Source organism: Meleagris gallopavo, chromosome 1 (assembly GCF_905368555.1).
Source record: "Meleagris gallopavo chromosome 1, MGAL_WU_HG_1.1, whole genome shotgun sequence".
In the NCBI taxonomy this organism is placed as follows: domain Eukaryota; kingdom Metazoa; phylum Chordata; class Aves; order Galliformes; family Phasianidae; genus Meleagris; species Meleagris gallopavo.
In genome coordinates, this window is record NC_139404.1 from 136988248 (window position 1) to 137006882 (window position 18635).

Consider the following 18635-nt stretch of genomic DNA (forward strand, 5'->3'; position numbering starts at 1 on the left):
AATTCCCACTCCGCGGAGCTGCCCGCACCGCCGCCACTTCACACCATCGCTCAGGGGCTCTCAGGAACCGGAGGCCGAGGAACGAGGCCAAGCCAACGCTGCTACCCTTCACCTAAATAGCGTTCTGCCCGCCGGATCCACAAACAACATCCTCAGCTCAACGCTGCCGCTTCTTTTGATTCTCTACCCGCACGGCGACGAAGCCGAAGCGCTTCGCCTCCCAGCCCGAGGGCCGCGCAGGAGGCACACTCAAGCACACTCAGACACGCTCATCTCCCCAGGCGCCCAGCCAGCCCGTTGCGATAACACGGCCGGCACAACACGACCGTCTCCAGGTGCGGAGGAGCCTGACGGCGACGGCCGAGCCGGGGCCATCGCAGCGAAGGGAAGAGCCCCCCCCCCAGGGACGACGGGTGCCTTTCCCCAGCCCGGCCGCAGGGGCGGCTCTTCCCGACGAGGAAGGCACGAACGCCCGGTGTTGACAGGTGCCGCCGCCCCCAGCCCCTCTCTCTGAGGCGGCAGCGTCGGCGCCTCCCGGCAGCGCGCGAAGGGGTAAAGATGGCGCCGCGCGCCGGCCCGCCGCCCTCCTTCTTCTCCTCCTTCCCTTCGCCTCCCTCCTCCCGCCGCGCCGGGCCCCACCTTGCCGAAGTGCGCGGCCCAGTGGATGGGCGTCCAGCCGTAAAAGGAGTCCTCGGCGGCCAGGTCGGAGCGGGGCGCGCTCTGGAGCAGCGCGCACAGGGCGGGGAGGTCGCCGTCGCGGCAGGCGCGGTGCAGGGGGAAGCGGAGGGTCAGCAGCTCCTCGCTGGAGAAGCCCGCCTCGGGGCCGGCGCCCAGCGACATGGCGGGCAGGGCGAGGGAAAGCGGCAAGAGGGATGGCAGCGGGGCGAGGGGGGGGGGAAAGCGGGAAGGAGGGGAAGAAAAGGAGCGGGCGGGCCGAGACGTGCGGAGCGGGCTGCGAGCGGCGGCGACTGCGGCAGCCGTTACCGCCCGAGCACAAAGGAAGCGGGCGGGGCGGGGCGGCGCCTCCCCGAGCGGGCGGGGCGGGCGCGAGGCAGGGCACGGCGGGAAGCGCGCGGCGGCCCCCGCGATCCCGGCTCCTCCAATCCGCTTCGCGCTCCGCCGGGATGGGAGGGGGGACGAAGGTGGGGGGGTGGGGAGAGTTGGCTCGCGGTGCGCGCGCGGCTGGACCGTTTTTTCCCGTTGCCCGGGGCGGAGGACCTGTTGCAGCTGCCTGAGGGGGCAGTGCGGCGGGGAGAGGGGGAGCTCGCGTTCCCGCTGCTCGCCCGGAAACGCAGCGCTGCCTCCAGGCGGACAGCCGTCGGTACGGTGAGCCCCAAGCTCGGCTTGGAGCACTGCGAGTCCGTCTGACGGCCGTCGTGTGGTGTTAGCGACTATCAGTGCCCCGGTAGAAGGGATACTTGTCAGTGTGAATCACACGCACAAGATTTGTTTGAAACCTTGCCTCATCGGCCCCTTTTTTTCGCCAAAATAAAATAATAGTTACAAATCTTAGGATGTGTGAGGGAGGATGAATTACAAATGAGCCCTTCCATAGGTGGTGACGCTGAAGCACAAAGAAACTGAGCACTGTGGCCAAGGGAGGGAGCGCTGCCCACAGCCCCACAGAATCACAGAATGACCAGGCTTGGAAGGGACCTCAAGGATCATGAAACCCCAACCTCCCTGCCACAGGCAGGGCCACCAACCTCCTTTAATACTAGACCGGGCTGCCCAGAGCCCCATCCAACCTGGCCTTGAACACCTCCAGGGACGGAGCATCCACAACCTCTCTGGGCAGTCTGTTCCAGCACCTCACCACAGTCTCTGTAAAGAACTTCCCCCTGACATCCAACCTAAATCTTCCCTCCCTCAACTTAAAACCATTTCCCCTTGTCCTGCAGTTATCTACCCTTTCAAAGAGTTGATTCCCCTCCTGTCTGTAGGCTCCCTTTAGGTATTGAAAGGCTGCAATGAGGTCACCCCGCAGCCTTCTTTTCTCCAGGGCTGAACAAGCCCAGCTCCCTCAGCCTGTCTTTGCAGGGGAGATGCTCCAATCCACTGATCATCCCAAAATGGCTTTGAACATCTCCAGAGATGGGGCATCCAAGGCTGCATCTGGCCTTAGCTTTCACAGTTTATCATCCCATACACACTTCCTCTTTTGTGAGTTATGTGTATTTTTTCCCCACATCAAACCACCCTAGGCAGATGCTCGCTGTTTGACTTGCTTTGGAATTAAAGGTACCATATGATAGAATAGTTGAAAGAAGGAAAAAAAAAAAAAAAAACCACACACACACACACACAAAAAAAACCCTACCAATAGCTTATGTTATAAAAATGGTAATTACCAGAATGTCTGGTATTAAATGAAACAGCTTCTTCAACTGAAAACAGGCAAGCTGCTTTTACAGTGCATATAAGCACTGATGTTTGTAGTCACTCGTGTTGTTTATGATTATCATAAAAAGTAATGAATATTAAAAATATTTCTTTATTATGATGAACAGAAATTAACCAGTACTTTACTGAGGATTCATATTAAGGATTTGCATATGGTTTTCATCTCTTGCTGGGATATGGAAACTACCACACAGGTAGACAGTGGACTTTCTAATTTCCTTATAGAAATTCATTAACTCACTAACTTCCCCACTTCCTGAAAGATAGCTGAGTTCGGTTGTACTCATATTACAAATGAGTAAGTGAAATACCAAGAAAGGAAGTGGTTTAACTGTATTATGCAGGAATTCTGCTTGTGGAACTGAATCATAGCATCATTAATCACCAGAGTAAGTGGTCATCCGCAGGGACCTTGACAGGCTGGAGAGGGATGACAGAAATGTCATGGAGTTCAGTAAGTAGAAGAGCTGAATCCTGTATCCAGACAGGAACAGTTCCTGGAACCAGGACATGCTGGGACCACCCAGCTGGAAACCAGCTCTGCAAAGAAGGACCTGAGGTTGTGGCAGCCCTCTTCTCAGTGCTGCTAAGGTTGCATCTGGAGAACTACTGGGACTCCCGTATAAGAGAGACCTGGACATACTGGAAACAGTGCAATGGAGGGTCACCAAGATGGCTGGAGACTGGAGTGAGGAGAGGCTGAGAGGGTTGAAGCTCTTCAGCCTGGAGGAGACTCGGGATCTCATCGATGTAAGTAAATACCTGAAGAGAGGATGCCAAGAGCATGGATCCAGGCTCCTCTCAGGGGTGCCAAGTGCCAGAACAAGCAGCAGTAGGCACAAACTGAAACACAGTTTAGTTCAGAGTTCCCTCTGAACAGCGTGCAACACTTCTGGCACAGGCTGCCCAGAGGCTGTAGATTCTCCTCCTTGGAGGCCTCCTAAAGCTGCCTGGCTGTGGGCCTAGGCACCTTTCTCTGGTGGCCCTGATGATGAGGGGTTGGGCCGAAGGGACACAGAGGGCCCTGCCAGCCTCAGCCTCCCAGTGAGTCTACAGGCTTAAGTTTTATGACTAGAATTTTTGTTGTGAGGTTAACCTTTTTTATTTCCTTACTGGTTATCTACACCAAATATTCTAAAGTTTCACAGAAATGATATTATACTGGTTCCTTATTCAATTTGTAGTCAGCATATAATTTGGAGAATCACAGTTGTTTCTCTGTTTTTTTTTTTTTTTCCAGTTGTGATTAACTGCCCATAAAAATTTATAAATATGTCATTTTTAATATTCTGCTTTTCCACTGACTTCCTTAATATATCTTGGCAATGAGTTTTGTAGGTTAATTAATTGTAATTGTAATTAAATTCAACTGCAATTAAAAATGTTTTTTTTTAACTGCTGTCATATGCTGTGAAACTGGAACACAGGAATTCTGGATTTAACATTTTTTCTACATTTCATTACATTTACATTCTAATTCATTCTCTTCTCTATCATTATCCTGGTTAGACTTTATACTGAACAGTACAAGGCTTAAATATATTTCTGACAATCTTCATGTGTAAAAGTTTAGGTAAAGAGCATATAAATCTGTTATGTGGTTCTAACTTCCTTCTAGACAATAGGATTTGTTTCCCTAATATAGCTGCCTTTATGGTCTGTGTGTATATACGGTAATCCAGGAAACTGACCATTAGGTTTAAACTGTAACTTACACCCTCTTAAGAAAAGGAAGCAGTAATATATAACAACATGTTGGATTCTGGTTTGTATGAAGACAGATTTCTGCATTTAGTGTGCATTTTATAAGATACAATTCTTTAATGAAGTAGAGTAAATATTATTCTTACTGTATTACTTACACAACAAAATATATTCCTAATTTCTTATGACTCAGACGAGTTCAACCACTAAGTTTAGTTGCCCACATATATGTGTGTTTGGAAAAAATATTGTTATTTGCAGGCCTATTTGCATTAATTTTGTCCTCTTTCTATTCCTGATCTTTTAAGGGAAGTGAGAAGCTTTCTGTCTCTGTCAGTTCAAGGAGGTGGGTCTTCTGCTTACTCAGGAGTTTAACAGAACAGCATTTCCCCCAAGGGAACAAAAAAGATGCAGTTTTATTTTAGCTGGTTTTACTTTTATGTTCTCTTTTGCCTCAAGGGTGTGAAATGAAATAGTCTGTAAACGAGGACTTCTTGAATATTCGGTAGAGTCTAATAAGTATACATTTAGATACTGAATACATTATTTTAAAGTGTTTTGTTAAAATGTATCTCCTGAGCTCTGGTAAGGCTGCATCTTGAGTACTGTGTTCAGTTTTGGCCCCTCTCTACAAGAAAGACATTGAGGCCCTGGAACATGTTCAGAGAAGGGCAGTGAAGCTGTGAAGGGTCTGGAGCACAAGTCTTATGGGGAGCAGCTGAGGGAACTGGGATTGTTTAGTCTGGAGAAGAGGAGGCTCAGGGAAGACCTCAGTGTCCTCTACAACTAGCTGAAAGAAGGTGGGAATCAGCCTCTTTTCCTGGGTAACAGGACGAGAGGGAATGGCCTCAAGTTGCACCAGGGTTCGGGTTTGATATTACAAAAAGCTTCTTACCTGGGAGAGCAGCCAGGCAATAGAACAGGATGCCCAGGGAGGTGGTTGAATCACTGTTCCTGGACATGTACAAGAAACATTGAGAGGTGGTACTAAGAAACATGGTTTAGTGGGCAACGTTTGTGGTAGGTGGATGGTTGGGCTAGATAATCTTAGAGGTCTTTTCCAGCCTTAATGATTCCATGATTTACACAACTCTGTAATGTACTCTGCATTTTCTATGTGCCATTCTTGTACAAATTAATTACATTTGCTGATTTTTCTTTGCAGGAAGGTTGAAGATGGAGGACTTTATGATAAATCACACAGAATGGTCTTGGGTATTTTTGTACAAAAACAAAACAAAACCACAACCACTCCAACTTTGGAATTTAATTGAATACATACTTTGTTCAAATCCCTCTTTCTTTCTTATGTAGAGCTTGCACTGGTTAACATTTAGAGTTTTATTTAGTTGCCATACATACTTGTCTGGTGCCATTTGAGACGCCCAGGAGTATTCTTGCCTGTTGCCAACTGCTGCAGGAAAATGGTACAAGCTTACGTAGGTTCCCTGCCACTGTGCAGAGCTACATATCTCTGAATAACAGCCTTGTTAGGTTGCATTAAGAATCTACATTCTGACAAATAGGCCCTTCCTGAATATCATTTGCATTGATGAACCTGGTCACACAGGGACTTCTTCACATTTTATCTGGAACTGATTCCCTTAAAACAACCTGTATGTGTCGGAGTTTGTCGTGTAATTCCATGCTGTCCAAGTACAAAAGGACAAACTAATTCTGACATTATTCATTATTCATTTTATTTTGGAAATCTGTGAACTGTGATGAAAATGTAGCATCTCTTAAGATGCCATGTATTTATTTTAGCAACGGTGAGAAACTTTCTATAATTTCTTTAGTGCAAATAGAATCTGACTCATCATCTTCAGAGATGAGTTCAAAGTTTAGGTTTACTTCCTGGTTTTTCTTACACTTAAGACCACGACTAAGCATTGTACCACTTAACATACTTTGTTCGTTCTTTTGTGGATTTTTTTCTATCTTCACCTTTCTTCCATGAAGACTAACTGTTCTGTTGTGTTTGCTCCTAAAACAGCATGGCAAATCAACATTATTCCTTCTGGTGGAAGTTACTGGGAGAAACAGCTGAATTTTTTTGTAAAAGTTATTTTAATAAACATAGAAGCATTAAAGCCCAAGTGCTGAAATTAAATTTGCATAGTATGTGAGGCTTCTCAGGGCAAAAAGACCAGAAAATTAATAGCAGCAGTAGCTGCTAACATGGAAAGAAAACCATGAGTGGAAAAAGAGCAAACTGAAAGTTCTTTGTCCTCCTTTCCAGCCTTCAGTTCCCAGAATTTTGTTTGGCAAGGAAAGCAGGGAATCTGTCTGACTTTCAAATAATTACTGACGTATTACTCCATTGCAGGCAAGTAGCAAAGAGCAGCTGCTTATTGCAGCCGGAGCCAAACTCTCCCTTTGCCATCCTCCATTTCTTCCTGCCTTCCCTGGAGAAAGCTATCTTGCTGTTAAGTAAACTAGGATTGGTTTGCAAGATAAATTAAGATTACATTAGAAAAATATTTACTTACGCAGAAAGGAGCCTTTTAAATAATCTTCACTGCTTAGGAAACAATGTGATTTTGTGGGTAAAAAATAAAAACAAATTTGTTACTCTACTGTTGTAAAGCTGCCGTCTTTTACGAGCCTGGGAAGGGTGACCTTATTCATTGTGAGTTTTTGCCAATTCTGCCTCCACACAACTAATTCTTTTCCTGATTCATGATGGGACTTATCTGGGCCATGTTTAACAGAGTTCTACTGCCCGACAGTAAAGGAGTTGATTATGATTTTTGGCTTATTGACAAGTGACTTATTTACTTTTCAACGTTCCTTACAAGGTTTAACTGAAAATTAAGATTTCTTGAGAGAGAAAATATCTTTTAAAAACAAACAAGCAAAAAATCCAAGAAGAACCACAGCAACCTGTAAGAAATCAATATCAAACCATTTCCATTTATACTGAGGCTAAACCTTTGCAATAAAAAGGTCCTTCAATGTTCTTGTCTTCCAATAAATAAATAAATAAATAAATTATCTGCAACGGTACCTGAATACTGAAAGTTCATTTCTCCATTTATGTCCACACCGAAAATGAATATAAAACTGAATTCCCTAGTACTTTTATTCATTAACAAACTTCCATCAGAAAATAAAAAAAAAAAAGAAAATGTATGTGTGCGTGGAGGAGTGTTGCTCAAGTTGCTCTTTAAGCAATTCACACGATAACTCCCTGAATTCCTCCTGATTGTTCATTAGAGAAGATGACTCCCTGTATTCCTCCTGATACTTCATTAGAGATTCTGTCTTCCTCCCTTGTTAGGCACTAGTGAGTAGTTGCCATGTTCCACCCTGCTGTGCAGTGGTGGAGGAAGCAACCTGTACGTGTTACTTTGTGCTCTGTGCTATGCTGAGATGTAAGGAATGCTAATGACTGTGTGAAAATTTCATCTCTTGCATCCAGAAGGATACTGTGGGGTGCTGCATATTGTAGCTCTTGAAATTCATGGCTGCAGATGTAGAGTCTATGCAACTGAGCATGATAAATCACACCAAACAAATCTTTCTACATTAAGAATCTCTTTACAAACAATTACTGTGTAATATTCTGTTTTGCGTTTGGATGGAAGAAATATATTTAGGTAATATTTATTTGAATGTTAAATGAAATAACAAATAAATCCATGACATGACTGCATTTACACAGATGTGGAATTAATAAATCATCTGATTTTCCAATTCCATAATCTGGAAATCTTTCCATGGGGAAAGAAAAACATGTATTGAAGTGAAAAATGCCATATCCTCTTACAAAGAAAACAAACAAAAGTCTTGAGAAAGATGAAGAGTATGACACGTCTATTTCTAAGCCTGGCAAGTATTCTTGAAACCCTCAACCTGAGATTAGATGCTATGTTTGAGGGTTTAAGTCTCCTCATTTCAGAAAGAACGTGCTTCTCTCCTAACTGTGATTTAATCAAGCAATTGTAGCTCCATCTTTTTGTCAAAGAAGATGGTGTCTGGTGTTTTTCTTCATGAAACAGAGAAAAAAGACAGAAGCAGCTCACGTTATTACAAGGTTTCTCTAGCTAGCATAGTATGAAAGGAGCCATCTTGTGGTTGTCTATTTTGCAAATAAAATGTTGCTACAGCATTGCCTTGAAAAGCTGAAGTTACCTCTATAATTCTATACATTATATATAAAACTACCTCTATAGTTCTGTGACAATTTTTCTTCTACTTGTTTAGAAATGTTGCATTTTGAGTAAGACTGTTTTCACTCAATCTTTTTCATTCTATCAGATTTCTTATTTTACCAGACATTCAATCTAACCAAACAGAATTAAACTTTGTATGTTCATTCTATGTCCTCTATTAGTCAACCCACACCAATATTTACCAGTCCTCTGAGTTCTTACATCCTTTAATTTGCACTCTAAATTCTGCTTTAAGCTGCAGTCAATCATATCTCTGAAATACAACTCTCCTAGTAGAACTGATTTCTAAATAAGTGCCAAATTATTATTATTTTTTTAAATAATATCCATTGAAATTGGATCCTTGGGAACTCTGTGTATTCCAGATGCAAAACTGAAGTAAACTGACCTTCAGATTTGACTTGGGGAGACAACATTTGATAATCAGTCTGATAAATGATACAGTCTGATTTCTTGGCCTCTTTGATAATACACAATGACACTTAGATTAATCTTCACAACCCTGAGCAGATATAGATAAGTCTATTTCATATAGATTAGCTCACTGATGTTTGTATTAGGTTAATTAAATCTATTTTAAAAATCCCTTAGACAACTCAGAAGTTATGTATAAATAACAAGCCTAAGTCATAACTCCTGAAGTTAAAAATCTGATTTCTTTAGAATCATTTTAATTAATTAATTAATAATAGTAAAATTAAAAGTCAAATTCAAATTTTTGGACACTAATAATTTTATGTCCTTCTTATGTTGTAGCACCCAAACCTGCCCCCAGTGCTGGAAGTGAGGCCATCCACCACAGAGCACAGTGAGACAACCCCTCCGCTCACCCAGTGGCAGCGCTGGGCCTGGTGCCTGCCAGGGCACTGTGGATCCTTTTGCCTGCCAGGGCACACTGCTGGCTCACATTCAACTTGCCACAACCCCAATATCACTTTCCACGGGGCTACTCTCCATCTTCTTGTCTTTAGTCTGTACATAGATCCAGTGTTGTCCCATCCCAGATGCAGAATCCAGCACTAGCTCTTGTTGAACTTCATGCAATTCGTGATTGCCCAGCCCTCCAATATGCCAAGATCTCTCTGCAGGGCTTGTCTGCCCTCAAGGGAGTCAACAGCTCCTTCTTGGTGTCATCTGCAAGCTTATTTAGTATACCTTCAAGAAACATATCCAAGTAATTAATAGAAACATTGAATAGAATTGGACTTAAAATGGAGCCGTGTGAAGCTCACTACTGACAGACCTAGCGCAACCCATCAGCCAGTTATTCACCTCTCATGTTATGTTTTTGCCTAGCTGTATGCTGGACATGTTGTCCATCAGGATACTGTGAGAAACAGTGTTGAAAGCTTTGCTGGCATTCAAAAATACTGCACCAAATGACGTCCCTTGGTTGATTGGATCTCCTTTAATAAAGTGAGCCTCTGTGTATTTCTGAAGACAATCACAGCAGTGATCAAGGATCACAGGCTGATCTCTGTCTCTGCGTACTTGAGTGGGACTTGAAAATTTATTATTTATGCATTTCTATGATAATATGGATTTACTTCAGTGAAACTGAAGTCAGACTTAAGTACCAGGCTGACGTAATTATACAGTTTCTTTGATATTAAGAAGTATGAAAGTCAAGAACTTTTACAATTATGGTATGTTGTGGAGGAGAATAAATACGCATTCCAAGAATCATGGAATATAATGAATTTAAAACAGGATCAAATGTGAGAACGGACCTCTTGGAAGAGCATGTATTTTTATGATATTCTCTCTACTGTCTGAACTCTGTGAAAACCTGAGACTTATCAATGTATCCTCATTTAACAAAAGAACTGAATTTAGTTTATTAGAATTATTTGGATTCAACTTCCAGAAATTTCTTGTTGCTGGGGAATTTTGTAATCAGATATATTTTTAGTTTTAGTTTTTCTACAGAGGTCAGTATTTCCACATCAATAAACAAGAAGTAGGGTAAGATTTTCCTTGGGTATAAAAAATCCCTTCTGTCCACTACTTAAGGAGGCTTACAGCAGATCAATCATAATGGTATCTTCATACATTTTATGCATGTTTTTGTTTCTGCTAGTTGGGATTTCGTTGATTCTACAACCAGAAATTATCTTATTCAAATGGCAAGGAAAGAAGTAGAAGGATCTGGAGGAGAATATTGCAGTTCCATCATCCATAGTAAACTACTCGCCTACTAAAAATGAAATGAAATCCTTTTGGTACCTTCTCCTTTCTCCTATGAAGAAAGGATGAGGGAACTGGGCTAGCTTAGCTTGGAGAAGAGAAGGCTCTGGGGAGACCTCATTGTGGCCTTCCAGTACTTGAAGGGAGCATATAAACAGGAGGGGGTATGACTGTTTACATGGGTTGATAGAGATAGGACAAGGGGGAATGGTTTCAAACTGAGACAGAGGAGATTTAGGTTAGATATTAGGAGGAAGTTTTTCACTCAGAGGTTGGTGACACAGTGGAACAGGTTGCCCAAGGAGGTTGTGGATGCCCCATCCCTGGAGGCATTCAAGGCCAGGCTGGATGTGGCTCTGGGCAGCCTGGTCTGGTGGTTGGCAACATAGCAGGGTTGAAACTAGGTGATCATTGTGGTCCTTTTCAACCCAGGCCATTCTGTGATTCTATGATTCTACGATACGGAGGAACATTTCATACGTCTGTGCAAAAATATTTGTTGTTTTTGTACCCCAAGAAGCTTTCAGACATAGTATGTGTAGAACTGAATATAAAGTGTGAGAGTCTTCTGGATTTTAATCAGTGATATTTCTTGCAAATTCACCTCCAAATGCCTGTTGTCTCTTTCTGTCACTTACTTGGGTATTCACTTGTTCTTTCTTTTTATAAAACCTTAATCTCAAGAAGCATGGCATTTTTTATTTATTTTTTAAACTATTTTCTGTAGATGGTAGACATCATTTGAAACAGCTGAACACTACTGGAAGCCTATTGATCAACCTCAGTTCTTGCAGACATCAGCTTGTTTTTCACCAGTGTTGTCTCTTCTACAGTAGCTGGGTTCTGGTTCTGATCTAATCAGAGTGGGTTGTGCTTTCATTGACCTACCCAAAATAAAGAGAACTAAACTGAAATACCTGCTTTGTTTATTAGATTGGGAATTTTATTAGATAAACCTTTACCAGTGATAACTGCTTGTCTGGACTGAAGAAATGGCTACTTCCCAAATTCAGCTATGTGGTCTTTTACTGTGAAAACTTTGCCTTATGTGCAACTTCAGAACATTCTTCCTGTATCTGCGAGGTATGTTAGAATACTTTCTGAAATAATACAATTCTGAGCAGAAATTACCAATACTGGCCTTATAGCCTTTAGGCAGTATAAAACAGGAGGTTTACCTGTAAGCATCCCCATGTAATACTATTTATTCTAGCAGATGCTCTCACCTTCCAGCTGTAATAGTGACATACTTACAGTGAAATTCAGTATCCTCACATGCTGATATTCTTTTCACTGACCATACTTTCTCTAACAAATACACTGATATTTTAGGGGGAAAAGAAGATGTGTTGCCATTCTGAAGATGTTTGTGAAATTAGACTTAGCAAGCTCTATGGAGCATCTTACACAGAAGCTTAAATCACAGCCATTATTTATACCAACATTAAGTAATTGTGTAACCCAAAAGGAATGGTAATTTGTTATTTTAAGCAATCAGACAAGGCCTAAGAGACTTTCTGATATCACATGATGGCATGAAGATTAATGCTGAAATCTTTAGTGATAGCATGTTTAAAAATGATAGATAGTACTGCTCAATGTCTAAAATGAGTTATCTTTTTTGAAACAGTTTTTTTTTCCCTGTGTGGGAAATAATTGTTTGCCTATAACAGTATGCAGATGCATGACCACACTTGCAAAACAGCCTTAGCTTTCAAGTTTTGGAGAAGCTGATGAATATCCAAGTAATTAAGATACCAGCTTACATTGTAACGTATCAGGTTTGGTTCATTTGTTCTTATGGGTTTTCTGTGTTATCCTGGATAAGATTTATCGTCCAGATTAAAAAATGCTTCGTGCTACTATTGAGAGCAGCTGAAATCCTCTTCAAATAGCAGTTAAGTTTCTTAAAAACTTTATTGTGTCTGGAACTAGGTCTATATCCATTGGCAAAATAAAGAGGAAGACTGCTGGGGTTCCATAGTTTTCCAGTGTTTGTAAGGCTAAATATTATTTATGTGAATTAATCAACTGCTACAAAAGCTATGAGTATGGAAACGTGTAAAGAAAAGTTTACATGTTTCCAGGCAATTGTAATACATATAGTTGTAGAAAGTAATAGTTCATTGCTTTCTATGAGTGTAACAGTACATGAAATTTTGGCAAAATAAGGCAACATTTATTAACTTGTTTTCTCAGCTTAATGCAATTTATGATTTGTATTCAAGTTTCATAGATTGAAACCTGAACACATACGTGTTCACCTGCATGTCAGAATCAAGTTGGAGCAGTTTTTCTTTAAAAAAAAAAAAACATAATTCTGACTTTTTTTTGTATGTCCAACCTCAAACTTGTGGATTTCCACTGTCTCACCAGATGACTGCTGTAACTATTCTCCAAAAGAATAGCAACACTGTTATTTTCTTCGTGTTCTAAAGAACATTTCTGCTGTATTTTGTAGAGAATAATTAAGGTAAGTAATTATTAACATTCACCTCACTGAAGCTCAGGTTACAGCCCATTAATTTTGCAAGTGCATATGTGTGAATGGTGCTTTTTCCCCTCGTATTACTGTTGGCTAGTTCACATGGTCCAAACTGAACATATTGGCAGTTTTGGATTCCTGTCTGAACAGATTCACTATGTGGACACTCTTCTTCCCTATGTTCTGTTTTCTTTTGTCTGGCTAGCACTACCATGGAAAAGGTGAACCCTTATCCACTCTCGAGGCAGGCAAGGAGAAAGTCAGCTATTTTTAAGTGCTTATTCTGACTGGGGATTCCCCCTAACCCCAGCTGCTCTGTATATGTGTCAAGGCACCTTCTGGGTTTAAAAACATCCAGATTTCTTGATGGTGCCAAAGTGAAGAATGAAGTTCTTTGTAAAACAAAAGACACGGCAAAGACAGCAACAGGAATACAGTGTTTAGAGTCACTTCCTTGCTTCTCTGTCTCAGTCTTGACCAAAGAATAAAATCATTATGACTCATTTTCAATGTCTGTCCAACCTTCCATTTTCTCTAAAATTCTAGAAAAAAAACAAAATGGATGCGCACTACTGTTGGTGGTTTTAAAGATTCTTGAATAAAACTGTTGAGATGTCTGACCTCAGAAGTTAAAGTTACATATGTACTCTGTGTATTTAAACCTTATTTTGGAATATGAATGCTTTCCAAAGTATATAAAGCTTGATATAAAAAAATAAAGTGTATTTAAACTTTTCAGTTTTGGGGTAAAAAGCTTTACAAACTACAGTGAACTCGGAAATTCACTAGGGAACTTCAAGGATAATTGGGGATGAGGTTTGCAGTACTACTGCCGAAGGCAACTTTAGTTGGCAGACAGTTCAGGAATGAGCTAGAATCTCAAATTAATGGGATGTCTTCTGGAAATGAGAGCCAGGAAGGAAAATCCTACTGATTATTTGAGTCTAACTTTCTGTTTCTCACCTCTAGCCACCTGCCTGGACTGCTCTGACCAAACATGAGAGAGCTCTGCCAGGGCAAATCTTGCATAAGATGTTCCATGATTCTAGTTTAATCCAGCACTCTAGATTTGGGACGTATTTGGCTATTTCCAAGATCTGTTGGATCTGGGTGGTTTTTTTTTTGTTTGTTTGTTTTTTTGTTTTTTTCCCCAGAATTTCCATGGTTTTACTGCCAGGCAATTTAGCTGAATGCAGTTCAAATTTCCCCTGTATCTCATACTATGGAAAAGAACTCATAATAGAACAAATAGTCAGGGGTTCATATGGTATGATGCCTTAGGATTTTTTCTTGCAGTTGTGACGTAATTCTTACACAATGTTTGTGCTAATTTGTACAGTTGACGTACTGCAGGGAATGTGAATAGAAAGCTATCACTTAGGTCTATGTATCTATAACAACAGTGAGTTAAGAATTGGATCAGAGTGCTCTGACTCACCAGTGGTGATGATCAGCTTGTGATGGCTGTAATGATTCCTGCTCCCAGCTGCCCATTCCACCCCGTGACATGCCCTTTACAAGCCCCAGTTGCAGAGGTGGCTCAGCTGTTCATGTAGCAGCTGCTGTAGTTTGGCAATTTGTAGCTAAGTATATTAAAGTAACCCAAAGTAGTTTTTGACTTACTATAAAACACTGGGCTGCCAACAATAGTTCTTCACCAGCTGTTCTCCATCCAAAATATAGTCTGAGGAATATATATAAAATATATATAAAATATATCTCTGAGGAAAAGGGAACAGAACTTCTGTCAATAACCCCAAAGATCTGAGATGTTGGATGGGGGAAGTTATGCTGTGTACTGTGCTGCAAAACTCAGGAACATTGCCCTAGACTTAACCCAGCTTCAGATTCAGATGGAGCACAACCAAGATAACTCATCTCTGATTGTGAATCAGAACTCTTGGAGTAGGAGTCAGATCCAGATCGAGATTAAGTTTGAATGCCTATAAGGTGAATTTAGATAGGTGAGGAACATGTTCAATGTACAAAAGATTCAGTGACAATGGTCAGTGGAGCCTTGAGGCTCGCTTTACATCATTTTTAGGTTATATTCTCTTCCTTCATTGGCCATGCCATAAGTAAAACTTAATGACTCACATTCATCTACTTATTTCTGAAAGTATTAAGAACGCTGTACCTCTTTTCTTTCTTGGTCAATGTTTCTCTTTCCTATCTTCTGGTAACACTTCTTGAGTCTCTTTGGGATGTAACTGTCAGATTCTTCATGCACTCCTGTAGGAATCTCATGAATGTTAGTGGATTAAATAGTTTTTGCTCTACACAACAGACTCAACTTAGAGATGTGGCAATTTGGCTCAACACTATAGACAGCAGAGGGGCAACTTTCACAATTTGGAGTCTCTCACACGCAAATTGCCAAGTGTCTCATTGGATCAATAAGATTTTTAAAGATTGTGGGATGGCTTGCTCTTCTTTCTGTCTCTCATCTGCGCGAAATGGCATTGTGTGTTGCCTTATTAATCATTCAGATGTGCCTTTTCCTCCTGTAGTCTCTTTAGGAGCACAGCTGTTGTCTTGGGCTCAGTTATAGTGAGTCCTTTGTGGTTCACTGTATCCCTTGGTGACTTCATCTGCCATGAGATTGCCTTTATATCCAGAGCACCTTCAATTTTCTTCCAATATTCCCAGTATTTTAATACTAGAAGAATTCCCCTTAGGTTTGAAATGTACCCCTGTGGTGACCATTATTATGTTTCCCCTTCCTTCCAATATTATATTTTCCAGTGTTTTTCAACAGCTTGTCTTTTTAACACTGTTCTTCACAAGTGTGTCTGTGATTAAAAGGGTACATTGTTCAGAGATAAAAGGGCTACTGGTAGAACAGATGTCACTTGCAGGACTACATATCCCCTTCCCCTGGCAACCGACAGAAGTTCTGGCTAACTTGTAAGTGGGCATCATGCCCTCCCAACAGATGGTCAGAAGTGCAGGGAGCCAAATACCCATCTATGGGCATGAAATATGCTTAAGAGGGTCGTGTCTAGACACAAATGTTGAACCAGCTTTTGAGGCTGAGCTTCTGTGCCCACAGTCAATCTAAATGAAAGGACATGTTTTTTTAAAAAAGGAACATTCTACATTAACATATGGCTGCTTTGGTGTTTAGAGCTGCTGATGGAAGATCAAGAAGTAAGCAGCGTAGCTGAGTTTCACAAAGTTAGTTCAAGGAATCAAAGAAATCTGCAGTGCAGTTGCTCAGATAAACACATGTAGCCTTACAACAGAATTTCACATTTGTTTTCATAGAAAATTGAACTTGTTCTCTTATGACTTTCACTCTGTCATATTTACCAGCAACTTTAAAAATCAGAACGGTTTTTATTGTCATAAATCTGCCTCAGAAAATAAAGAAGTTACAACATGGATTAATAGAACAGTTTTGGTGTGTGGCTTTTTATTACGCTTATAATCATGCAGAAGAACCTGATTAGTTTTTAGCAAGTTTATAGGAGAAAGCCTATGTTGTATGCTACTGCAGCTGAGCAAGGAAATGTATCTTGCAACAAGGATACATAACTAGGTCAAGATTTTTGCCTTAATTTTTTTACAGCTGAAAATGCTTACTAAAATGCAGCCTATACTTTACTCACTTTGCTCGTACCTTCGACATCTGAATCTAAAAATCAAGCAGGTTTAAATCAGTTTCATGGTGTGCTAGATAAAGCCATAGCATGTCGTGACAAATAATAAATTTACTGACTGATATTAAGAAACTGATGGAGATTTATATGCGTCCTCAGCTGCAGAATTTGTTTTTGCATATTTGTAACGGAGGAGCTGACTTCAGCTTTGAAGGAGAAAAGAAGTAAGGATTCATGAACTGAGAGTGAGACAGTATTTTCATGTGAGATGAGAAACTGAAAGAATTGCCTTGTTTGTTGCTGTGTCCTGAGAAGGATGGCACAGGTGGATCACATACTGGTACAAAAATGGGGCAACAGTCCATCTTCACTCTGCATCACTTGAGGATTGGGACAGCTTTGGAAGACTGTCTTTCTTGAGGAAAAGGAGAAGTCAACTTCTAGGTAGTTCATGCTCTGGCAGAAACACTACTCACATGCAGCTCTAATTTGGAAGAGTATACCTTTCCCTGTGGTGACCTGGCTAGAGATGATTAGGATGTTTCATTTACAAGTAGTAATAAACAGGTATTGGGTAGTGATTTTTTCATTCACCACCAAGCCTGTTTTGATGATCACGGGCTGAAAAGTCATGTATCACACTGTCATTCACTTTTTGGATCCAACTTCATTCAGCTTCATGTAGATTCCCCAACTACACTGTGATTTCTGAGTATTATGAATTCTGGCATTTTTTAGAGTATCCAAAATCATTTGTGTTTTTTATAATTTCATTTTGTATGGATGTGCTATTTGACTTCACGCATATGCTTCTATAGCTGATGGAGATTATGAAGTCTGGCAGTAAGTGAGACAGCAGCATGCATTCAGCATCCACATTAGTTCATACAAGCATGTTTTTTTTCAGCTTTTCAAATGCTGTACCAGTATACAGTGCCCTGTGAACCCAGTTCCAGCTTCCTGGTATTTACCAGCCTGTTTTCCATTCTTTTTGGCCCAAATTTCTGCAGCCCTAAACATTACTATGATAAAATACCAGCTGACATGAAGACTCATAAGCAATGTGAAGTTTGCTTTTTTGAAGTTTCTTATACAAATAATGAACTTCACAACCGTGTTGAATTATGATGCTTGGTGTTTTCAGGCTCCTTGTCTTTCTAACATTTAATGCACATGCAGAAGGGTTAAGGAATGGGGACACAGTAGAGAAGTGTGTGTGTGAACACTGTGAAAATGCCTAACCAAGTACTTACTCAAGAGATTGTGGAAGCTACATGTTCTCCCAGCAGGTCTGGCATGGACTTTTCATATTTTTCAAGAAGGGAAGTAGTTTCATCCTTGTTTATAGGCACAAGTTAAATACGATCCCAATTAATACATTATTTCATATGTTTACAGAAAAAAAAAAAATCTGATTGTGAATCTCTCTGCAATGGTTTTGGGTAGTAAAGGAGCATGCATCACAAGTTGCTGATCCAGTTGCATGCTGAGAACACAGACATACATCAACCACCATAGGAGTGTCTTAGCCACTGGGCTGTGGTTGAAGGGGCAGGGGAAGGATAAAGGATTTTATCTTTCGTGTTGAGGCTGAGCTACTTTGTGGCATAGGGAGCTTGAGGAGGCTGAAGGGCTAAACCTTCAGCTCTTGAGCAGTCTGGAGGATGACAGTTTTTAAAATGTGTGGCTTCAGATTTACCTGCCTTCTGCACAGAAAATAAAATGATCATCTCTGAGTCTGAATATGCATTTTGCACAGGATCCTGCCTGTTTTCCCCACTTAGAAGCTTCTAGCTTATTAAATTATCCAGTAGTCATTCGGTTAGTAAATGTGTCTTGTCAGTGAATGATTATTAATTGAACTTGCTTATGCATTTTACCATGGTTAATTCTACACACTTACTGCAGAACTGCTGGGTGAATTAGGAGATCACTGGTGTGGTTAATTTGTATGCCACATACGATGCATAATTTGGAGCTTTGCTTTCTCATTTGTAGAGAGAACTGTTGGGATGCAGGGTGAATTGAGAGAGTGGGTGGACACCACCACCTCATGTAAGTTGTTTTGAGTTGTTC

The 18635-nt window shown here is 41.1% G+C and overlaps 1 protein-coding gene and 1 long non-coding RNA gene across 3 annotated transcripts in view; one reads left to right on the plus strand and one right to left on the minus strand.

The window, feature by feature from the left end:
* Positions 1-994, minus strand: part of ANKRD10 (ankyrin repeat domain 10) — a 34402-nt gene extending 33408 nt beyond the window's left edge. For both annotated transcript variants that reach the window (XM_010728589.3, XM_010728588.3), the window contains exon 1: positions 640-994. In XM_010728589.3, coding sequence (XP_010726891.2) covers positions 640-840 — 201 coding nt within the window. In that variant the 5' untranslated portion in view covers positions 841-994. The remainder of the gene's footprint in view (positions 1-639) is intronic.
* A 56-nt stretch (positions 995-1050) lies between these two features.
* LOC109363728 (uncharacterized) lies at positions 1051-6684 on the plus strand. The gene is made up of 3 exons (XR_002109542.3): positions 1051-3153; positions 4416-4453; positions 5273-6684. It is a non-coding gene; the product is annotated as an uncharacterized LOC109363728 (long non-coding RNA).
* Positions 6685-18635: the final 11951 nt, after the last annotated feature.